At 42.2% G+C, this 26,009-nt stretch overlaps 1 protein-coding gene across 1 annotated transcript in view; it reads right to left on the reverse strand.

Moving 5' to 3' along the window:
- Positions 1-26,009, reverse strand: part of PEX14 (peroxisomal biogenesis factor 14) — a 116,462-nt gene that overhangs the window by 38,221 nt on the left and 52,232 nt on the right. The window contains exon 3 of the mRNA XM_089658383.1: positions 18,604-18,732. Coding sequence (XP_089514509.1) covers positions 18,604-18,732 — 129 coding nt within the window. The remainder of the gene's footprint in view (positions 1-18,603; positions 18,733-26,009) is intronic.

Consider the following 26,009-nt stretch of genomic DNA (forward strand, 5'->3'; position numbering starts at 1 on the left):
TCCTATCTATTCACTAATTATAGCAGCATAAGGATTAAAAATAGTTCATGATGATTGAGAAAGTTTAATTGCGTTTAATTTTAAGATACACATTGTTGAGTCTACATATTGAAATATGTGTTTAGCTGGCCAGCTTTGTCTAAAAAAAATCCAAACTAGCCATTTCCACAAAAGGGGTTTGCCTTGATACAAGTGGCCAGCAACACATACTCTGCAATATAAATAGCCAAACACCCCCCTATATTACAATTCATGTGTAGTAAAAAGTTGCAGCGCTAATTAGAACAGAACGTCCCATACACAATAAGATAGATGACAGCAAAGTCCATGTGGGTTTCCCATATACAGGAATTAAGAGCCATGCATAGGAAAGGGGTTCCAACCCAGAGAGGAGACCATCACCATACACCCAAATAAATTGACCTCTTTACCAAAAGTGTTGACCGACCCACAGGTCAGTCAACATAAGCAGCATCATAAATCCAGCAGGTGCTGCAACCGGTTCTTGTATAGGAAACACTCACAGGGTCACCCAAGATATTCTTCCAAAAAAGAGCTTCAAATGGCAAACTCCACATCAGGCCACCAAAGCACCACATGAAAAGAATTGCCAACTCATAGTGTAGAAAATTCAAAGCTAAAACCTATTTATTGAATTGCACTTGCATAGCAAGCAAGGATATCAACATATCAATAGTGCTGTGTTAAGTTTCAAACCAACAAGATGGCCGATGTTCCTCAAGAGCGCAATGAGGCTTGGGGGGCTGGGGAGCTGCACTTAGAAGATGTTTTACCTTACTGCAGAGAATACATTAAGGTACAAAAAAAAAAAAAAAAAACAACCTTCATCCCTTATAAGCACTTTAATTGTAGGATGACTGACTGAAGAGAGCAAAACTTCACACGGCCTCATACATTTTTGTTATGCTAAGCAAACTTTGAAAAAGTACTGGCTAAGCAAAATACTTTACGCATTAAGCTACAACTGCATTTTATTTATTGCTAATTAGAAAAGATATAATCAGAATATTTTCAAAAACAAATCAAAGAACTCCCCATATATGCTAAAAAAAAGTGTGAAAATCATTTTGATATGTACAGCAGCTAAAAAGTTGTTGTGGAGTAAACCAATACACACCAATACTTAAAGTGTTACTAAACCCAGGACCCTGCATTCACTATATCCGGTCTCCCCGGACCCTGCATTCACTATATCCGGTCTCCCCGGACCCTGCATTCACTATATCCGGTCTCCCCGGACTCTGCATTCACTATATCCGGTCTCCCCGGACCCTGCATTCACTATATCCGGTCTCCCCGGACCCTGCATTCACTATATCCGGTCTCCCCGGACCCTGCATTCACTATATCCGGTCTCCCTGGACCCTGCATTCACTGTATCCGGTCTCCCTGGACCCTGCATTCACTATATCTGGTCTCCCCGCACCCCACAGTCACTATCTGGTCTCCCGGACCCTGCATTCACTATATCCGGTCTCCCTGGACCCTGCATTCACTATATCCAGTCTCCCTGGACCCTGCATTCACTATATCCGGTCTCCCTGGACCCTGCATTCACTATATCCGGTCTCCCTGGACCCTGCATTCACTATATCCGGTCTCCCCGGACCCTGCATTCACTATATCCGGTCTCCCCGGACCCTGCATTCACTATATCCGGTCTCCCCGGACCCTGCATTCACTATATCTGGTCTCCCCGCACCCCACAGTCACTATCTGGTCTCCCGGACCCTGCATTCACTATATCTGATCTCCCCGGACCCTGCATTCACTATATCTGGTTTCCCCGGACCCTGCATTCACTATATCTGGTCTCCCCGCACCCCACAGTCACTATCTGGTCTCCCTGGACCCTGCATTCACTATATCTGGTCTCCCCGGACCCTGCAGTCACTATATCTGGTCTCCCTGGACCCTGCAGTCACTATATCTGGTCTCCCCGGACCCTGCAGTCACTATATCTGGTCTCCCCGGACCCTGCAGTCACTATATCTGGTCTCCCCGGACCCTGCATTCACTATATCTGGTCTCCCCGGACCCTGCATTCCCTATATCTGGTCTCCCCGGACCCTGCATTCACTATATCTGGTCTCCCCGGACCCTGCATTCACTATATCTGGTCTCCCCGGACCCTGCAGTCACTATATCTGCTTTCCCCGGACCCTGCAGTCACTATATCTGCTTTCCCCGGACCCTGCAGTCACTATATCTGGTCTCCCCGGACCCTGCATTCACTATATCTGGTCTCCCACAGTACATGGAGATGCAATTATTTTAGTAAATATAAACTGCTAAATACCTTTTCTCATCAGCAGTATATAGCAGTCTTGTGACTTCTATCAGTGTCCAGCAGAGCACTGGTTACAGCTTGTAGGATTGTAGGAGTTTTCTTTCCTATAACCCCTGACCTTTGACTGGACAGTGCTGATTGGTGCTGTGCTGATCACATGCACTATTCCAAGAAAAAAAAAAAAAAAACCTCTCAGTCTTGTGAATTCTATCAGTGCTCAGCAGAGCACAGATTAAAGCTTGTAGGAGGAGTTTTCTCTTTTGCTCTAGGAGGATGGAGAACCCCTGACCTCTGTCTGGAAAGTGCTGATTGGCCCTGTGCTGATCACATGCACTATTCCAAGAAAAAAACAAACCTCTCAATACACACCAAATTGAGCATGTGCAGAGTGTCTCCACATAATATATCTTATCAGAAGATAAGAGGGGGGCACTGGAATAAGGGGAGGATCAGAGAAGTTAGAATCAAACATCCTTTTTACACAATGCAGAGGATTAACCCCTTAGGTTCCACGGTGAGTATAACAAGCGTGCTTTACTGCATATACAGACTGATTTTACTGTTGTAGGTTCAGTACCACTTTAAAAGCAGAGCTCCATTCTCCTTGTCTATTTTTTTTTTTTTAATAATTCCCGTGATTATCTTTGCCATTACCATCTAAATAGCATACTTTAATATTTCTAATCATTTATGTGACTTTGAAATCCTGAAATTCTCACTGCACCCTGGGTAGGCAGGCTGCGGCCATTGAGACTATGGGCATCTGAAGCCCTGCTAGTTGTCATTTCCGGGATTAGGTACAGCAGGCTACCCAGCATGCACCTTCCGATCGCATGCCTACGCAGTGGGAATACATCACGACGCACTGTGTTGATTGCAGCTTGCCATAGACATGGCGGCGTTGGCGGATGTTCCCACCCCATTTTTATGGCAATCTGTCAATTAATCATTTAACTCATTAATTATTCAACAAATGCTGCCGGGCAAAGCAGCAAGCCCCGCACAATACAGTAATAATAATCAGCAAATGTTTATTCAAATGAGATTCAGAAGTGCCATTTGAAAAAGTATACACTTTTTAGTAAATTTACAAATAAAACAGCAAAGAAAGGCGCCTAACTCCGCCTGGCAACGCGTCATTTCCGGTATTGAAATGGGCAGCACAGCGGCTAAATGGTTAGCACTTCCGTCTGGCAGTACTAGGATCGTAGGTTTGATTCCTAACCATGGCACCACCTGCCTGGAGTTTGCATGTTCTCCCTGTGCCTGCGTGGGTTTCCTCCAGGTACTCCGGTTTCCTCCCACACTCCAAAGACATGCAGGTAGGTTAATTGGCTCCTGTCTAAATTGGCCCTAGTATGGGTATGTATGAATAAAAGTTAGGGACCTTAGATTGTATGCCAATTGAGGATTAGGGACTGATGTGAATGTACTATATATATATATGTGTATATATATATATATATATATATATATATATATATATATATATATATATAGCATGGTGTAAATTGACAGCACTATATAAGTACCTGAAATAAGTAAATAAATAAACACAATGCCAGAAGCAGAGGATGCCTGTTGACTCCTGGGATTGATGACACTGCTATCCCAGGAGCCAACGGGAGAGCGGAAATGACGAACCTCACTGCGGCGAGGTGGGCCGGAAACAACAGAATTTTTGAACAAAAAAGATATTTAAAAAAACAAAACAGAACAAAAAAAATATCCAAGATTAATGGCACAGGAATCAGCTACCAGTGGGAATGGTGTTGCTGAATAGGGTGGAGTTGCGCTTTAAAAATCTGCTCTGGTCAAAAAGTTTTGATTAACCCCAGACATGAAAAGGATAAGAAGATTACATTTACTGCAGATAATTAAAATAATAAATAATATAAATAAATAATAAAAATGGAAGAAATGTTTAGTTTCCAATTTAAAATCGGAATAGATACATCGATGCTAAAACAAGATCCTGGAAGGAGAACTCCAACCAGGTAAAATCATGTAAATGATCATTCGTATCTCTCTGCACTATTCCGGCTTTATGCAAAACAAACAAATAAAACGCAGGGAAGGTTGTGCAATGGTAGTAACCAAATATTTGGGAGCATGTTAAAATAAATAAGAATCCAGGAAGTCGGATTGCTGTGTTCTCCATTATCCACCCTCCTGAACAGATACAGAACAAAACACTAGTTTTTCTTGCTAGGTAAATGGAGTGGCACACCCAAGGGTGTTGTTCCATGGAAAAATGTCAAAAACAACTTAATTTAACCTCATCTTTGTGGCATTTTTTTTTCTTTGAAATATCTGACAAAATAAAACGAAGAGGAGGGTGGATGGAACAAAACAATAGTTCCTTTTTATTGGAGTTTCCAGTTAAACCAGAGGAATAACCGATGTTGTGATGTTAAAGAAATCTGCTTAAAGCGACCCTTGTCAGGAGATTGAAAACATCCAAATGCAGTAAGCTGTGAAGAGAACCACTTCATCCATACCGGCCAGATCACAACAACCGGGCTGTAGCAGAGCTCCCAATGCCGATTCTACTGGAGTGTTCATTTTGTTGACCAAAATATTTTTGGTATAATTTTCGGCAGAGGCGTGTTTCAGTGATGAAAACTAGTTGAAAATCAATTCAAATTTTCGTCAATTGACAAAAGCTACAATGGGTATAGAAAAGGATTTACTTGAGTGGGGGCAATTTTTGAGGCGCCATGATTCAAAACATTTCAGACACGACATGCAGTGCCAGGACAAAGTCATCCAGCGCCCAGGGCAAAGATGCCAAACTGCGTCCCCCCTTCTCTTTAGAGTTAGCAGTCACTACTCCTGTCAGCCTTGTAACAGAAGCAATCGGCACAGGGAGCCCCCATCCCTGCTATAACCCATCATGTCCAGGGCAGCTGCCCCTCCTTCCCACCCCTTGTCCCAGCCCTGTATCTGAGCATCATGTGCCCAGACCCTGCATGTATTCTTTGCCCCCTTGCTTCTCTGCATCCTCCTGCCTACCCCTTGTCCTGGCCCTGTATATGAGCATCATGTGTCCAGACCCTGCATGTATTCTTTGCCCCCTTGCTTCTCTGCGCCCTCTTGCCCGCCCCTTGTCCTGGCCCTGTATATGAGCATCATGTGTCCAGACCCTGCATGTATTCTTTGCCCCCTTGCTTCTCTGCGCCCTCCTGCCTGCCCCTTGTCCCGGCCCTGTATCCGAGTATTATCTGTGTCGTATTCTTTGCCCCCTTGCTTCCCTGCGCCCTCCTGCCCACCCCTTGTCCCGGCCCTGTATCCGAGTATTATCTGTGTCGTATTCTTTGCCCCCTTGCTTCCCTGCACCCTTCTGCCCACCCCTTGTCCCGGCCCTGTATCCGAGTATTATCTGTGTCGTATTCTTTGCCCCCTTGCCTCTCTGCGCCCTCCTGCCCACCCCTTGTCCCGGCCCTGTATCCGAGTATTATCTGTGTCATATTCTTTGCCCCCTTGCTTCTCTGCGTCCTCTTGCCCACCCCTTGTCCTGGCCCTGTATGTGAGTGTCATCTGTGTCGTATTCTTTGCCCCCTTGCTTCTCTGTGGCCTCCTGCCCACCCCTTGTCCCGGTCCTGTATCTGAGCATCATCTGTGTCCAGACCCTGCATGTATTCTTTGCCCCCTTGCTTCTCTGTGCCCTCCTGCCCACCCCTTGTCCCAGTCCTGTATCTGAGCATCATCTGTGTCCAGACCCTACATATATTCTTTACCTCCTTGCTTCTCTGCACCCTCCTGCCTACCCGTTGTCCCAGTCCTGTATCTGAGCATCGTGTCCAGACCCTGCTAGTATTCTTTACCCTTTTGCTTCTCTGCGCCCTTCTGCCCACCCCTGTATCTGAGTATCATCTGTGTCGTATTCTTTGCCCCCTTGCCCCACCCTTGTCCCGGCCCCGTATCTGAGCATCATCTGTGTCCAGACCCTGTATACGACATGTATATCCTTGTATGGGGGGGGGAGCGGTTGGGGAATGCTAAAAGCGCACTTAAACCTGTTTTCCTGCTCCCTAATAACAAGTGTAAACTAAGCCTTATACAATGGGTATAAAAAAAAAGAAATCACCCCCCTTTAATAATCACATTTTGTTGCATTACAGGCTGAAATGAAGACAGATACAGTTTTTGTTTTATCAAGCTGTATTTACTCAGTGTGACTTATGACATCTAAGTGAAAGATATAACACCAATGTGTCGGAAAACAAATTAAAAAACATCAAAAGGAGTTGGAAAAAAGGATCCCCCCCTTGTGTCAGTATTTTTTGAACCACCTTTTGCTTTAATTCCAGCCTTCAGGCTGTGGGAATGTCTCTGCTAACTTTGTACATCTAGACTTTGCAATATCTGCCCGCTCTTCTCTGCAGAACTGCTCAAGTTCAGTTAGATCTGATGGTGGCCGTTTGTGGACTGCAATCTTCAAGCCATTGCACAGGTTTTCAAAGGGGTTTAGGTCTGGGCTCTGATTAGGCCATGCGAGGACATTCACCTTTTTCTCCTCCAACCACTGTGGGCTCATTGTTGCTGTGTGCTCTGGGTCATGGTCACGTTGGAAGGTAAACCTTCTTCCCATTGACAACTTTCTGGCAAAAAGCAGCAGATTTTCCTCAAGAATTTGACAGTATTTTGCCCCATTTATTTTACCTTCTATCCTGACAAGTGCTCCAGTCCCTGCTGCAAAGAACCCCCCCCCCCCAAGAGGATATTCCCACCTCCATGCTTTACTGTAGGAATGGTGGTATTTGGCTGGGTTGCTGGATTGGATTTCTACCAACCATATCGTTTAGTGTTGAGGCCAAATAATTCAATTTTCATCTCATCTGACCAGAGCACTACTTTCCATGTGGCCTCAGAATCTTCAAGGTGCGTTTTGGCAAAGCTCAGTGGTGACTACATGTAGCCTCGCTTGAGGAGCGGTTTTATCTAGCAACCCTCCCATACAAAGCACATTTGTTTGAGAATTTGTGATATTGTTATCACATGCACACAATGACCACGCTTTGTCATCAATTCCTGCAGCTACTTCAGAGTTGCTGTAGGTCTCTTGGTAGTCTTCCTGGCCAGTTTCCTCCTGGCTCTTTCATCCAGTTTCGAGCGACATCCTGATCCAGGGAGGGTCTGTGCTGGCCCAAACACCTTCCACTTCTTAATAACAGACTTCACTGTGCTTCTAGGCATTGATAAAGCCTTTGAAATGTTTTTGAATCCATCTTCTGATTTGTGCCTGTCCACAATTTTATCTCGGAGTGCCTTGCCACTCATAGTTGATTGTTCACTTCAGTTGCGCTACCAAGGACTGAAATGCTCCAGGAAAACTCTTTTCATGCTGTGCTAACCAAAATTACCACATCTGATCACAGTTGAAAGTCAAATGGCTTGGTATGCCATTGGGAATGTGATTAGCTACACCTGATTGAGTTTACAAGTCATTTTTAGGAAAAGTGATCCTTTTTCCAACTCAGTGATTTTGTTGTGAATTTTTTTTTTTTAATTCTGACATGTTGGTGTTATATCTTTCACTTGAATGTTGCACTGAGTAAATGCAGCTGGATAAAGCAAACATTGTGTCTGTCTTCATTTCAGGTTGTGATTATTTTAAAGGGGGGCTATTCTTTTCTACACTCACTGTATTACAAAAATCAATGCCAATTTTCGTCAACGAACTAAAATGGAATTAAAATATGAGGGTGAGATGTTTTTTGTTTTTAGTAAGGAAAGGGGAAAAAGACGCCATGCTGCCAATAGTGCAGCAAGATTTTATTCATATAAAATGTATAAAAACAATTGTAATGCACTCACAATCCTCAGTGAGAAGCAGGCATAGATTTAGCTCAATGTGAAGCCATCAGTAGTGCCAATAGTCCCAAATGAAGCTGCTGGGATCATGGAGAGGCAGTAGATGCTAGTGATAAGATCCAGAGAAGCTGTCACAGAGCCACCACGGGACCATGGAAGAACTGTCAGATGGAGCTGTCAAAAGCCTGGGTGCTAGTAGCCAATCAGGAACTGTTTCAGAGACAAAACCACGCCTCCTTCATCAGCCTCTTCGTTCAGCTGATGAAGGAGGCATGGTTTTGCTTCTGAAATGGTTCCCGATTATCTACTAGCACCCAGGCTTTTGACAGCTCCATCTGACAGTTCTTCTTAGGTCCTGCAGCTGCTCTCTGTTGAGTGTTTAATATCACTTTAAGGTAGAACTAGAGGCAAAACACCTATTATTTTGGATACAGTAAAGCAGGTATATACGTATTTTTTGCCATGTGTGTCCCATTGGAGAGATTTCTCTTTACTTCCTGTCCCATAGCCAAAACAGAAAGTGAGAGGAGTTTTCTCCAAAGTTAGGAACTTCCTGGTTGTTCCCATAACCGAGCTTCTCGTCTTCCCTCCTGCCCGCGCCCGATCCTATCCATCACTACTAACACCACCACCATCAATCCCGCCCCGCAAGCCAAAGTCCTTGGCGTCATCCTGGACTCATCCTACCCCACCTTCACCTAACTGCCGCTCTCCTTCATTCCTCCTACCACTCCATCCCCCACAGCCACTTCCTCCTGTACCACTACCCCCTCCCTCCTAGATTGTAAGCTCGAAAGAGTAGGGCCCTCTAACCCAGGGGTGGGCAAACTTTTTGACTTGAGGGCCGCAATGGGTTCATATATTGGACCCGGGGGCCGGACCAAGAGTAGATGAATGATGTGTATGTGTCATCCATAGTAAGCATAGTAATATTCCCCCATAGTAATTCATCCCCCATATAGTAATTCATCCCCCATATAGTAATTCATCCCCCATATAGTAATTCATCCCCCCTATAGTAATTCATCCCCCCTATAGTAATTCATCCCCCCTATAGTAATTCATCCCCCATATAGTAATTCATCCCCCATATAGTAATTCATCCCCCCTATAGTAATTCATCCCCCATAGTAATTCATCCCCCATATAGTAATTCATCCCCCCTATAGTAATTCATCCCCCATAGTAATACATCCCCCATATAGTAATTCATCCCCCCTATAGTAATTCATCCCCCCTATAGTAATTCATCCCCCATAGTAATTCATCCCCCATAGTAATTCATCCCCCATATAGTAATTCATCCCCCCTATAGTAATTTATCCCCCCTATAGTAATTCATCCCCCATATTCCCGTGTCAATTTACTTACCTTTGCTCCGCGCGTTCCTCTCGCCGTGTTCCCGCGCCGTTCCGGTCTTCAGGGCGGACTGTGAGAGGAGCCTAGCTCCCCTCACGTTCGTCACGCTGCCCCGCCTACACACATCCTGACAGCCAATGTATCACTCTCCGCGGGCTGGATTAAAAGGTCCGCCGGGCCGTAGTTTGCCCATTGCTGCTCTAACCCCTCGTGTGCTGTTTGTAGTTGCTGTACTGTTTCATGTATTGTCCCCCCCTCTATTGTACAGCGCTGAGCAAACCCTTTGGCACTACATAAACTCGATGTAATGTAATGTAATGGTTGTCACCAGAACTAGTGTCCCCAATGGAAGATTTCCCTCCTCTCTGAGGGAGTTCCGTTGACAGCTTAAAATTTGGGATTTTTATTTTTACTTTCAGAGAGAATGGTAAATGGGACAAAGAGGATGGCTCAGACAGCAATAAAAACCTGAAAGGTGTTCAAATCCCTTTCCATTTCAAACAAGACTAGAAAAAAAAAGTTTTGCCTTTAGTTATACTTTAAAGCTATAAAACGTTGGGAAGGAAGAGCCACCACTGAAAATGTATAACTACCAATCAGATTGCAAGCTGCGCTGAAAAAAAGACAACTTAAAATGGGATTGGTTGGGATGAGTTGCCGCGACTCTCTTTTATAAAGGTTACTATGTATCCTTTTTAGACAGGAAAAGACAGCGTTGTTGCTTTTTCACAATTTAGCAATTAAGTGAATCTGGGAAGAAATTAATGTGATTTTTTTTTCCCCTCGCAGTATCTAGCGGCTTGAAGTGACAAGCGCAGATGTCCCTCACAAGATCCGCCATCATGCTGACTGATGCACCAGGGAACTAATCGCATGTCAAACACAAGATATTTTATGTAATAAATTATGGGCAAAAAGTAATTTCAGCGTCATTTATCAGCATTATTATCAGTCTTGTTTATCCGGATTAATCAACATTTTAACTCCATGTACTTCATACCACGATAATATCGAGTCGACCGTCTTTCAAAAAAGTGAGGGCATTTTGCGTCAAAAAAGGGTTAATTGTTCTCTATTTATTTGAACTCAGAAAGAAAGCAAGGTTGGTAATAAATTGTGGAATTGTCAGTAAACAAGGAAAAGGGCTATTTTTTTTAAATGTCATAAAACGACTCCATAAATCTAGCCAGCCACGGCAAAAAAAAAAAAAAAAAATTGCTAATTTTGCGACATGCCTAATACAGGCCTCGGGATTGGGTGAGGCCGTTACCATGGTGACCGTGAAGCAGAATATTAATAACTAAGGCCTCACTCACTCACAATCTATGGGGTAATTACATTTACATTTTAATTTAGGAAAACACATCTATTATGATTTTCCCCCCTCTTCCAAACAACAGCACTGATTTATAATTAATTAAGAGGGCCAGGATACGATATCTGACAGGGGGTTATTGAACAACGCAAGTAAGATAAGAAAAAAAAAAAAAAAAGAAAAAAAGAAAAAACGCTCAGGGAAAAAGGTCATCATTTAATGTTAAAGGAAGTTTGCAGCCGGCCATAAAACTGCTCGTCCCCGTGGGTGCATTTCTGCTTTCTATTTAAAAAGGCTTTGCTGCCATCGACTTTTTTTCCCTAATTGTATTGCGAACTAGTAATTAAAGGGTTAGTCCACCCAAAACTGATATTTCCATTTTGTGGTAGATGGCGGTTGGGTGAATCGCCCTTGCTGGCTTCATACATCTCTTGGAAACACCAACATTTACCCCTAATTAAAGAGAAATGAGCGAGCAAACAAACCCGTGGGAGCACCCCTAGAGATGGGTGTAGCTTGCGGGTAGAGCTATAAACTGCTGCAGAAAGAAAAAAAAAAAAAAAACAGACGCCCAGCAGTGGGTGATTAAAAACTATCTATATCCACAAAAAAAATGTTTATATGAATGCAGCAAACTCAAAAATCAGATACAAGTCCATATATAATAGTGCTTTATATAGATAGATAGATAGATAGATAGATAGATAGATAGATAGATAGATAGATAGATAGATAGATAGAGATAGAGAGAGATAGAGAGAGATAGAGAGAGATAGAGAGATAGATATAGAGAGATATAGATATAGAGAGATATAGATATAGAGAGATATAGATATAGAGAGATATAGATATAGAGAGATAGAGAGATAGATAGATAGATAGATAGATAGATAGATAGAGAGATAGATAGATAGATATAGAGAGATAGATAGAGAGATAGAGAGATAGATAGAGAGATAGAGAGATAGAGAGAGAGAGGGGGGGGAGGGAGAGAGATAGATAGATAGATAGATAGATAGAGAGATAGATAGATAGAGAGAGATAGATAGATATAGAGAGATAGATAGATATAGAGAGATAGATAGATATAGAGAGATAGATATAGATAGATATAGAGAGATAGATATAGATAGATATAGAGAGATAGATATAGATAGATAGATAGATAGATAGATAGATAGATAGATAGATAGATAGATAGATAGATAGATAGATAGACAGACATAGATAGAGATAGATAGATAGACAGACATAGAGACATAGATAGATATAGAGAGATAGATATAGATAGATATAGAGAGATAGATATAGATAGATAGATAGATAGACAGACATAGACAGAGATAGATAGATAGATAGATAGATAGATAGATAGATAGATATAGAGACATAGATAGATATAGAGAGATAGATATAGATAGATATAGAGAGATAGATATAGATAGATATAGAGAGATAGATATAGATAGATAGATAGATAGATAGATAGATAGATAGATAGATAGATAGATAGATAGATAGATAGACAGACATAGATAGAGATAGATAGATAGACAGACATAGAGACATAGATAGATATAGAGAGATAGATATAGATAGATATAGAGAGATAGATATAGATAGATAGATAGATAGATAGATAGATAGATAGATAGATAGACAGACATAGACAGAGATAGATAGATAGATAGATAGATAGATAGATATAGAGACATAGATAGATATAGAGAGATAGATATAGATAGATAGATAGATATAGATAGAGAGATATATATATATATATATATATATATATATATATATATATATATACACATACACATCTTCCCCTCCCTCCTAGATTGTAAGCTCGAAAGAGCAGGGCCCTCGAACCCCTCGTGTATTGTATTGTTACTGTCTTGTCTCATGTCCTGTCCCCCTTGTTACTGTACAGCGCTGAGCACACCCTTTGGCGCTATATAAATACTGTATAATAATAATAAATATATATATATTATTTTTTTAACTATTCATATTAAATTAGCGAACATCCAAATAAAAGTGCAACGTGATCTCCCCACAACGCTCATACCAATGCAACACCATGGGGTTGGTTTACTAAAGGCAAATAGTCTGTGCACTTCAAGTGCAGTTGCTCTAGATTTGAGGGGAAGCTCTGAAATGAAGGGAAGCTCTACTGATTTCTATCATCCAATCATGTGCAAGCAAAAAGGCGTTTTTTTTATTTTCCTTACACGCGATTGGGTATTCTTTGCAAAGTGAAGCTTTACCTCATTTGCTAAGCTCTGGAACAACTGCACTTGCAGTGCACAGTATATTTGCCTTTAAACCCCCCCCCCCCTTGTGTCCTTATCCATATACCACTCTGAGGCTTACCGGAGGATATGTGACTCTCATGCGAGAAGTCTGAATGCGCTTGCTAAAGACAGAAGCACAACGGCACTCCTCCTCTCCTCCAGAAGTTATATAGACTGTGCGCAGTGTCCTACAAATAAACCCCAATTCTCAGAATTCCGAGTATCTGAGCACCCATGCAGGGTGACATCATGAATTCTGGCTCCACCCAACACGTTTTGTCAGATATGATGTCATCAGGGGCAAGGCGTCTTTTTTTTTTTTTTTTATGGGTTTATTTAAGATTTTCACAAAAGGAACCCCTTACAACAGTAAGAGGAGTAAAACAAAAGTACAGTAGTACAATAGCACAATAGTGCAGAAGACAGACAGGGGGCACAGTGTCTTACAAATAAACGACAACTCCCAGAATTCAAAGTATCTGAGCACGCATGCGTGGGGACGTCATGATTTTCGTCACCTCTGACGGAAGCGGTTACGTCACTGCGCATGCACATGAATACTCGGAATCCCAGGGAGTTGTGGTTTATTTGTAGGATGCTGTGCAGTCTATAAAATCTCTAGAGGAGAGGAGGAGATATAAGATGCAGAGTGCCATTGTGCTATTATCTTTAGCAAGTGCAGTCAGACATCTTGCATGAGAGTCACAAATCCTCTGGAAAGCCTCAGAGTGGGATATGGTGAGGGACATGAGGTGTTACGTTTGAAAAGTGATGTGGGGAGATCACATTGCACGCTCATCATGGATATGACTGTTTGCAAATCTAATATGGATCAGCATTATATACAATACAAGAAACACTATTTTGCAAGGACTTATATTTAACTTTTGGGTTTGCTGCATTCATATATACATTTTTTTGTGGATATATATATATATAATTTTTTGTTTGTGCATGTTTTGGGAATAGCGCAGCATTTATATATTGTATTGTACTATAGTGCATCCTATATTGGATTCTAGCAGCTTTCACATTCTTCACATTTCTATAATTGGAGGTCTTTAGCGCAGTGTTTCTTTTGTTATTTGGATTAAAAAAATATACCTAAAGTCAAAATGTTTTTAATTTTTTTTTTTTTGAGTAGGCAATAGTTAGAGCCCATGTAAGACTTTTTTTATCCTACAAAAATAAGAATTTTCAGAAATTGAGAAATACCCTCTTAGACAATTGTCATCGGAACAGGTGTCTCCACAGATTTCCTCTAGCCTGTTCTGGTGTCTACAATAACATTTTGGATTTCCCATCACTTTCTGTCCCACTTACACCAGGACAATAGAGAGGGTGGATCTCATCAGCAGGGACTCAGATAGCTAATAAAAATCCCAACTGGGGTTTCAACACTTCCATACTCAACAAAACGTATGGGCTTTAGATACATTGTAAACTTAAAAGAAAAGTTTAGGAATATTTTTTTTTTTACCTGCATCTGCATACATGCTGCATCTATCCCCCACCAGTTCCAAGTGTGAGAACTAAACGATCACTGATCACTCAGTTCTCTCCCTCCGCTCTGAGCAGAGAGCCGGGACTGTCAGCCTCCAGCTCTCTGCCCTGTCCCCCCCAGTGCTCACTGGAGAGCTTGGCTGTAGAGGGGAAGGTGGGGCTGCCTTAGGCTCTTGGCATAGCTGAGAAACTGAGCCAGCTGCCGCTCCACAGATCTGGGTGGATCCCGACTTTAAAGTCAGGATCTTTCCCCAGACTCACATACATCCACTATCTCCTGCGCTCAAGGACTCAGACCAAAGGAAGATTTAACGAACAGTGTGTTCATCCAATGCTGATCAAAGGTTGTGCAGCTCTATCATGAAGCTTGATAAAAACTGTAGAAGAGGATAAAAGGAAGAGCGCACCAACCTTGCGCATTACCTCAGTAAACAATGAATAATTTTATTAAAGAAACATACTAACAAGAGTAGTGATAAAACAGGCATAAAATAACCATAGTCCACACAGGGTTACAGGTCACATGCAAATTCCATCCGAAGGGGAGATAAAAGCGAACGCGTTTCGAAGGGTGATCCCTTCTTCATCAGAGCTGGGTTTGGCAGATAAAACCTCAATTCGGCAGAGTTCCCATAGCTAGGGTGTATTCAGCCACTGAGTGTCAGTATTTCAGCTTGTTTAGTCTTTCCCCAGATTGGACCAGCTAAGTAACATCAGCCAACAGCAGGCAATAGACCGTTGTCGACAGAAAAAGGGTCACAGGACTGCAGAATGAACTGCACTACTGTGATCCACAGGAGAAGTACAGCCAAATGAGCTTTGGCTGTACTTCTCCTTTAAATATAATTTTTTGGAAACTGACCCTTTTATCATAAAACATTATCAGAAACTACAGATGATTATTAAAGTAGAACTAAAGTTCCGCTGTCACACAACATCTCTTCTGCAATAAAATATACCCACCTGCCTGCTCTCTGCGTAAACGGAGCTGTGCATGTGCATCTCTATGTGCCGGAGTGAATAGTTCCTGCACAGGAGTGACGTCATCCTGCACCAGCCACTAAAGATGTCCAAAAACCAGCACACAGAAGAAGATGCTGGGGCCAGTGAGGGACAGGGGCCATTGGAGGAAAGTTCAGTATTCCTCCCTTCAGTTCCACTTCAAGGGTGATATATTTAAAGCCCAACTCTGGGCAAAAATAAAACGTTTTCCCTTGCAGTGGGGCTGTGCCTGCACTGTAGAGGGTAACTGCTAATTTTTGGCTAGGGGACAAGAGAAGGTAGATATACTTACCTGATCCACCTAACCTCCCAGAACAAGACCAGTCCCTGCGGCTCCTGTTCCCCCGAGGTCTAGCGATCTCTAGCAGTAGACTGTTCCTGACATCACACCCATAGACCTGCTCTAGAGGACATGAGGAACAGTTCACTGCTGGATCATGGGGGAGAGCTGTTTGCTGCAGAAGGATGGGGCTGGATGATTGGGTGAGTATTAGCTTTCTGTTTGTTCATGGACAAAACAAGCAGTTAACCCATGCAGTGCAGGTATAGCCCTGGTGCATCAAAAAACTTTTCTTTTTTTTTTGGCTTGGAGTTGGGCTGTAAAGCTGAAGTTTAGTCTGCTTGGATTTTTTTTAAATAAAAGTTTTTCCATTTTCATTACATACACACTGTCAGAAAATAGATCACTGGAAAAGGAAATAATGTTTGGGAAGATGGAAGGAACCAGGTGAAGAGAGGGGCCCGGGTACTAGATGGTTGGACACATTGACTACAGCTGTGGGGATGGCACTGGAGGATCTCACTAAACTAGCACAAAATGGACTTCTCTTTAGATCTTTCATTCATCAAATCGCTAGGAATCGGACTTGAGAAAATGGTACTTAACATACGCACACAAGTTATTTTAGACCCAATGATGTCATTATTGTATCTCTGTGCTCTTCTATGTAATGCATGCAGATCACGGTTGATCGGAGGGGCCGTCAGGGTGCTATACCATAGCTTCCTGAGAACATTACGGCACCCTGCCTCACTACTCCTCTCAAGAGCCCTCATCTCTAATGCAAGCAGTGAGTTGGTTCTCAGGAGGAGTTATATAAATATCACTATACCTTGGTAGACATCAGTCTGGAGGAGTGGGCATTTTTAGAGAGGCTGTATTTACTTGCAGACCTCCCTAGGCAACAGTCACAATTGATGCTGAGCCTCCTGAAAGAACTGAAATCCAATGAATGAAAGGGGCAGGCCACTGACAGTCAGGCTGGGGAGGAAAGTGCTAGATGATGCTGAACTTCCTCCAGCCAGGAAATGTGGCGGGCTCTCCCTGACTTGCTGCAGCTTCTAACGCACATTGTAAGAAGCTCACAGTGTGCAGTGAAATTAGATTAAGCCATTTCAGTCCAGAAGAGGAGCTGGTATAACTGTGCAAGATTGAAGGGAAAGATGGAATTCACCTTTAATCTACCATGAAATCACCTTATGAATCATTTGTAAATATGTTTATGGTGATATGCCTTTGGAAGACCATATTCCAACAGCTCAAAAATGTATGTAAATTATAGAAACCTTAAAAAAAAAAGTTTTACAGAGAGCTGGTAAGGTTTGAAGTAACCTGTAATAAATGATTGCTGAATGAGATGTGTTTTGTTGCAACATACTCTATTTGCCAACGTTCTATGAAAAAGGTCTGAGCCGTGCCAGACTGTCCTGCCTATGGTGTCCACTTCAGGGCAGAACAGTATGTTGTACCACACTGCTTCTTTACACTCACCTAGGTGGATGCCGCATTGATCCAATGCTACATCTGTCCCAAACTGGCTCTGCGGTGAGAGTTCAGCGATCAAACATCTCTGATCGCTCAGTTCTCCCCTCCAATCTGAGCAGAGAGCCATGACTGGAGCGCTGAGCTGTGGAGGGGGCAGGAGGAGCTGGTTCATTCTCTTGGTGGATCGCTGATCGCTGGAGAGCTGAGAGTAGGTGCCGGTCTAGGCTTCTGGGTGGATCCTGAACATATATTTTTGGTGTGAGGTTTTTCTGGGTTTTTTTTTTTTTTTGGGGGGGTAAGGTGCAAATGATCAGCACAGGGCCAATCAGCACTGTCCAGACAGAGGGTCAGGAGTTAAGCAGCCTCATAGGACAGTCAGAGGAGAATGCAATCCCCTCCGACGAGTTATTTTCTTTGTTTTCTAGATGCCGAACATGTCACGCTTTAAAATTGCGCTAAGAACCTGCAGGAGGGAATTACATTCTCCTCTGACTGTCCTACGAGGCCGCACAACTCCTGACCCTCTGTCTGGACAGTGCTGATCGGCCCTGTGCTGATCATTTGCACCTTACCCCCCCCCCCCAAAAAAAAGAAAAACCTCACACCCTAAATCTCTCCTCTCCCCTTCAAAGCATCAGATCAAACCCACCCAGATCGGATTGATCTGATTCTTTCACATACCGGTAATTTTCTGTTTACATTAGACTGAAACCAGAAGTAAGAAAATACTCTTCCGTTTTTAGACCATAGACATGATCAAGAACGTTCCGGTCTTCGGTCATCTCTATAGTCAGCTGGTGGAACTGCCAACTACACTCCTGGGCAGTGTGATGGGAGAGGCTGGGATGGTAGAGCCGGGGAAGGCGGTGGTGGTGGTGGTGGTGGGGGGGGCCCCACTTTCACCACCTTTAAAAGCAACCCAAACACTCAGAACACTTTTACTTTATTCAGCATCGCCGGCTGAGAAAAAAAGCTTCAGCCATGGCACCAATATAACCACTGAAACCTAAGGATGTACAGTGACATCCTTGAGTGGCAAGTGGTTAATTATTTTACTTGGACAAAATGAACCTTAGAAGAAAATGGCCAAACTAAAATACACAAAAGGCACATACAGATAACTGCTTCTTTAAACTAAAATGTTCAGTTTGTTGAAAAGCGTGGACATTTTTCCCAATGGAGCCGAAGGTTACAGGAACTAATTAATATTTCATTAACATTAAATATGACTCACTGTATGGTTGAACTGCCAGCTGATGAGACGGCCCTGGGTGGGGCAGGCCAGGGGCACCCAAAGGTGATGGGTCATCATGGGCAGTGCCCGACTGCTGTAGTGCCAACTCAATCTCCTCATCGGTTAATCCTGAAAGAAAAAAAAAAGAACAGATAAAAGTCAGATCTTCCCTGCTCCTCCGACATCGCTGAGCTATGGTCTGATATTTCAATAAAAACAACATCGTCCAATTCCACTGCTGTCATGTTAAAATATAAGCCAGAAAGTAAAATAGACAAAACGTGAATTATAGCGCTCAATCTCTCAGGCTCGGAGTCTGGGCGGAGAAATTGTTCGAGGTTTGATGTTTCTCATTCAATTTGCTTAATTTCTCAGCAATTTTATTACTGCAGCTCGAGTCTGATACATTGCAAGCTCCTCATCAACGGCAAACATGGTTCATTTTCATTTGCTCCGTCCGCCATTAACTCCTCTGTCACCAAGAAGTTGGGCTGCGCGGTGGGGGGGGGGGGGTTAAGACATGGTGGAACTGTCCTGGTTAAAGGTTAGTGTCCTTGATTCAGCTCACGTAAAAACCCCCACGAAACCAGACAAAAAGAAAAGAGAATGGAAAACTAACCAGAGCTAATTATGTAAAGAGGCAGCTCGTTAAAGTGCATCATTACTACAGAGAAGGAGAAGAAGTCTATATTTTATGACAAACGCAGAAATAAAAAGGAAATCAAAAAGCTCACAAAGTGATTATATGAACAGAGAATGGAATACCAAAAGAATGCCAAGTAGTGCCACTGGGGGATATGCCAGGGGCTGCTACATATTTGACCAAGCTTGGTGTCTATGGCAGGACTGGACAATTTGGAGAGTAAATGCTGAAAAATCTTTCACGTTGCTCCTAACATTTTAGAACGATTTGTAATGTTGTTAGAAGCACTATTAAGAACACATTTGGCCTACATAAACAATGATAGCACATTATTTGATCTATAATAGTGCTGCCCAGATTATAGTACAGCCTTTCTCAACCTTTTTCAACACAAACCCTTGAAATAACTTTCTGGTCTGTCTCCCGGCTAAAAATGACTATCTACAAATCCTGATACATTAGTGTGATGGTCAGTGGAAAGAATGCTCCTTACACTTGTGACCATTGGAAAGAATTACCCTCTTACAGATAGCTAAAAAGATCATTGGTGTCAGTGGGAACTTATCTGAGAGGCAGAAATTGCTCATTGTTCAAGGAACCCATATCAACCTCTGGAGGAATCCTGGTTGAGAAACCCTGGGTTAGTAAGCCACCTACCACCATAGGAGTCTCTGAAGTGTCAAAGAACTGCATGTATCATCCCACCTACACTACCAGTATGCAGAAGGGACATGGTCCTCTTCAGAACGCTTACAAATGCAGATACTTATGCTATTCACAACTCAGATGCACAAGTGGTCATATTCCATAATGGAGTAGTCCATCTCAGAGTTGATATGAACCACCCACAAAGGGAACAAGAACCAGCAAAGGGTGTACATCCAACACTTAGGAAAATGCAGATCAGGATCCAACTCTATTGTGCTTCAAATTATGGGAAATGCAAGATGTGCCAATTCTTCCTGGAAGACCCCAGGATTTCTATCTTGGCAACACCATAGGTTATCAAGGATTTACAAGAAACCCTCCACTCTGTCAAGAGATTTCCAATGTTGCCAATAAGATACTAACATTTACAATGTAATTTTCAGTGGGCCTAACCTGTTCTAAGATGTATCTAAGGAAACATCTATTACAGCTGCAAATACTTGCATTAGTCTTCAAATTGATCCATGTTAGCGCATGTGGACAACCCTTAGATTAGGCAAGTCCAGCCTGTGGCCCAAGACGGTTATGAATGCGGTCCAACACAAAATTGCAAACTTACTTAAAAATGAGGAATTTTTTTGTAAAAATGCATTTACACTTAGCAAACACATGCGGCTGATGAAAATGTGACAGTGTCTCTTTACTGGACTTTTATAAGTTTTATCTTCCCAAAGAAAAATCTCCCCCTCTTCACAATCACGCCTTATTCATGTCATCAGTTTTTGGCAGCACCTATATCTGTAGGCAACTATTTTCAAGGATGAAGCACAAGAAGGGCAAAACTAGAACTAAACTATCTGATGAGCACCTGGAGAATTCATTGAGAATCATTACTACATCCATCCAGATATTGATGTGTTCGTTTATCAAAAACAGTGTCAAATATCGCACTAGTTTTATGTTGCCCTCTTTTACTTTTATAAAAAAAATTACAAAACAAAAATGGAGTTTTATTACTCAGACAGGTACATCATCTATATCAGTGACTCTTAACTTGTGATCTGCCTGACTTTTTCTGCTCATCGGCTTTCCTTATTGTTAGTGTATTTTATGTGCAGCCGAAGACAATCCATTTTCTTCCAATGTGGCCGTGGAAGGTCAAAATGTCGGACACCCCTATGCCCAAACTGTACACAAGGCTTCAACTGCAAATTCTGCCTCTCTCATTCAACTGTCAAATGGCAGACCTTCACTACCCACTGAAGTTCTGACATCTGACACATAGACATCTGACACAAGAGCTATAGGCAAAACTTTTTTTTTTTTTTTGACAGAGCAAGGGAGGGTTAAAACCTCTGTCAAATTTATTTTGTTGCCATCTGTGTCCCATTGCGGAGATTTCCCTTCACTTCCTGTCCCAAAATCAAACAGGATGTGAGAGGAAATCCCTGCAAATGAAGAGAATGCTTTGGGGACCCCCAGGTCACCAGAACCAGTGTCTCCATTGGAAGATTTCTTCTCAATTACTTTTCTGGTTACAACCCAAAATTTGTGATTTTATTTTACTTTCAATGATAAGACTAAACAGGACTTATAGTGAGTGTGAATCTCCCTAACGGGGCATAAACAGCAACAAAAATTGGCGATGTTCTAATACCTCTCCACTCTATCAAAACTAAAATCATTTTTTTTTTAAACGTTTTGTATATAGTTATAATTTAATGTGAATTTTCCAAAGTGAAGATGATATAAACTCATTCTATGGGTTAACGTAGCTAGGTATCCCAAAGTCTGTTGAAAATCTTGCTTCTGTCCATGAAGGTAAGTATCAATTACTTGTTGTACACAGTACAGTAACTTAGATTTTACTTTGTGAAAAGCAAAAGGAAACATTTCCACATCTGATCTAGTGTAGCCACCTAACGTGTTATATTAACCTAAGGGACTATAGGCTTCAATATGTCTGAGGCAACTTCAAACATAAGAGAACTTTTGTATATACTAGTTAAGATTGTATGGGATAAGGTCTTGCATCTATTGATCCTCTCTGACATCTCATGGCCATGCACTCTTGGGGAGGTTGACTGTTCTCCGCTATAATAGCTCGCTACCCTGGTTGCTACTAAAATAATTCCTCCTTCTTATAGTAAAATACTCCCTCCCCCTTCTATCGCAAAACATGCACATGTCAAATGAAAATTTGCACATTCGTACAATGATCATTTCTAAGAAAGGCCATTGAGAGGGTGTTTCACACATGTGCTGCAGGCTGCCATCTGAGGACCGTAGCGACTTTGAGTCCCCACTGATATAATTTTTGGGCCTTTGATAATAATGATTGAAAGCCACCCTCATAGGTATCTTGCCACTTTGCCAGCAGGCAATTTGAGGAAGACAAGATGTTGACCCATTCTAGGTAAGTGTGAGCTGGCCAAGAATGAGAACTCACCTACAGGGACACCTTTTTCTTTTGTTAACCAAAGCCCTTGTATTTGCAGATGACCATCACGGAACAGAACATAACACCAATAGTAATGTCTCAAAAAATAAGCGCACCGGTCGCAACTGAAGCAGCATTGTGATTTGTTGACTTCTACAGAATAGAACCAATACAATGAGATAGTGGAGAGAGCAATAAGTAGTAACCAGCAGCAACCATAGGTGGAAACCGCCAGCAGTCAATCAGATTTTCGTTACCTAGAGTCATGTCTGTGGAAGATGAATGGCTGCCATGTTTTGCCTTTTTTGCACATGGTTTTATTAACAAGACTAGAGAAGTCAACAAGATCAAAGTATTGTGGCTTCAGCACTTAATAATTTGCAGACTTTATTTACACAAGTAATGCAACACACAAAAAGGGCATCAAAGACACGAGGGCCCGGTCCCGCCAACACAAGGATGATAAGAGGTTAACAAGAGACGATTGTCCGAGAGAGAAGGACGCTGAAGAGTCGGCTGTTATTATAAACTCCTTGCCGTTGTTTATCACCAGCCTGACTAATGCAGTTTTTTTTTTTTTTTTTTGTTTCGAATAATCTAATGCAAATTAGACACACACGTCTCCCAGTTGATTGCTATCTGAGCTGAATAATCTGCGAGACACCAAGGGGACACAAGGCAAGGACTCGGAGCCGAGTAAAAAGGCTTGACAGTCGCTCAGTAACCAGCTAAAAAACATACTGCAAGCAAAAAGCTTCTGGAACAACACAGAGGCTTTTCAACACAACTTGTAAATGTTTTTGCCGATTCCTACTAAACTGCTTCACAAAGAATTATTTGCTTTAAAAAGTGGATAAATAATAATAGCAACAATGCTATTTCATGAAAACAATTATCATGTTCTTGTGTGTCCAATTCTTAGGTACTTGTGCAGGAATTTTTGATATTGCCTTTGGGATGCACAAATCTAAACCCATAAAGACATGTTTTGACGAGTATGGTGTGTGGAGGAACTCAAGTGCGCTGTACAGAGACCTGAACTTGACCCTACTGAACATTTTGGGGATGAGCTGGAACACCAATTGTGAATTGGTACAAAATTCCTGCAGACATATTCCAAAATCTTTTGAAAAGCCTTTCCAGACTGGAAGTTATAGTTTTGACCCCTTATTATACCTATATTAGTGCCCATGGTTTTGGAAGTAAGAGACCCAAAAATTGTACATGCATGTGAACGCTTTAATGTGCCGAATCATCTGTACTTTTTAGCCACTCTAGTGATTTGTATATTGTAATTAGAAGGGGACACTACTATTCACTAAACCAGGCACTCTCAACCAGGGTTCCGGGGAACCCAGAGGTTGCTGAGATTTCCTTAAGCTGTGACTGATTGACCTCCCATTTTATGGTGCCTACATAGTTGCAGAGACAACGGCATGAAACCTATGATCCTAACCAGGGGCGGACTGACCATTTGGAAACTCGGGCAGTGCCCGAGGGACCGGGGTCAGTAGGGGGCCCCATGAGATGCCCCTGGTACCTTTTTCATAGGCTTTTTTGAGCTTGGGCAAGGACACAGGGGCCCCATGATCTCCTATTGCCCAGGGGCCCCATGAGTTGTCAGTCCGCCCTTGATCGTAACTATCTCTAAAGGTGGCATTCTGTCAACCACTGTCCAATGAACTGGTTCTAGGGGTTCCTCAAGACCTGAAAATGATCTCAAGCGTTCCTCCAAGATAAAACGGTTGAGAATTTGCTGTGCACAGAAATGGATCTATAATTTTCATTTTAATATTGACCTCATCTTGGCAGAGTCAATGGCATGAAACCTATGATCTTCACCATCTCTAAAGGTGGCATTCTGTCAACCACTGTCCAATGAACTGGTTCTAGGGGTTCCTCAAGACCTGAAAATGATCTCAAGCGTTCCTCCAAGATAAAAAGGTTGAGAATTTGCTGTGCACAGAAATGGATCTATAATTTTCATTTTAATATTGACCTCATCTTGGCAGAGTCAATGGCATGAAACCTATGATCTTCACCATCTCTAAAGGTGGCATTCTGTCAACCACTGTCCAATGAACTGGTTCTAGGGGTTCCTCAAGACCTGAAAATGATCTCAAGCGTTCCTCCAAGATAAAAAGGTTGAGAATTTGCTGTGCACAGAAATGGATCTATAATTTTCATTTTAATATTGACCTCATCTTGGCCGAGTCAATGGCATGAAACCTATGATCTTCACTATCTCTAAAGGTGGCATTCTGTCAACCACTGTCGGGACATTCTTCCCAATGACCTCCAATAAACTGGTTCTAGGGGTTCCTCAAGACCTGAAAATGATCTCAAGCGTTCCTCCAAGGTAAAAAGGTTGAGAATCGCTGCACTAAACTATAGCAGCCAATAGATATCTTGATTTTCTTTCCTTCCACCACAGGTGGAAGGAAAGAAAATCGCTTGTGATTACTCCAAGCATGCATTATAACGTTGTAGGAAGTCACGTGGTGAGAAGCTGCAACAGTGACTTATCTATACCAGTGGTATTTGATCACAGCTATGAACTGAACAGGCACCACCAGGATTGTATTTTTCCTGAGCTGGCATCTCAGTCTAGGAAGTAGATGGTGATCCTGCATGATGCTGAAACAAAGATGGCATTGTCCTTCTGAAGAGAAAAGCAGATGAAGGCATTGTCAGGGGAGGCTCTGTGAGATAATAAATGCAAGGGCAACTGTATGATATAGTATCACACGAAAGTTTTTATGAGCAGCATATTTAAAAAAAAATGTTTTTAGAAAATAAATACACTTGTGATGTGCAAACATGTTAGGAAAAAACAAGTGTTAGAAAGCATTTAAATGTTTCCGAGTCATGAAATGCTCCTGTAACATTTTGCTGTGCACAGAAATGGATCTATAATTTTCATTATCCAGAGGGGCTTTGCTAATATTGACCTCACCCAGGTTATATATATTTATGGTACAAAAGGAGGGGGAGAAGGTTGTGATGTTCAAAGTCTTTAGCTTAGGCAGCGGCTCAGAAAATGGGAGCCATTAGTCCTGTCAACTCCTGCTGGGCGCTTGCCCGTTTCATGGCTTTTGGGTCAGCCTCACTGACTTTAACATCAGCAAGATTAGAGCCCCAGCCAAGTGTCAGCGGCACTGTTTGCAGGTCTTAGCACCCCTAAGGTTTTATTTAACAGGTCAAAGAGCTACCAAGCAGTCTCCCACAGTCCAATAAGCATTGGTTGCAAGAAGTATCAGCATTATGTACAATATATCAGGTTTACTCTTTCCATCGCCTTACCAAAAAGATAATGTATATCTGCCAATGGAGCCCATCGATTGCTTGTTCTGTGGCAGATTTATGCAGTTTGCAGCCTCCTTAAAAGGACAAGCTGGGACTCATCAGATGAGGCAGAAACCACCAACTGCTGTCCGGTTGTATAACTTATGTGATTGGTCTATGTAATTGAACAACAACGGTACCATCTTGCATGCTGGCCAAGATCAAATATGATACTATCACTATCCCCCCAAAAAACAAATCAGCGCCTTGTTAAGGTGGAGTTTACACAAGAGGCAAAGGGGCAGTAAAAACAGGAGGATAAAAAACGTTTTCAATAACCTAATTGCCTACTTACAAAAAAAACATGGCAGCTGCTCTAGTTTGTACACA

Source organism: Staurois parvus, unplaced genomic scaffold (genome assembly GCF_062004578.1).
Source record: "Staurois parvus isolate SC_StPar_1 unplaced genomic scaffold, SC_StPar_1.0 ptg001066l, whole genome shotgun sequence".
NCBI classification, from domain to species: domain Eukaryota; kingdom Metazoa; phylum Chordata; class Amphibia; order Anura; family Ranidae; genus Staurois; species Staurois parvus.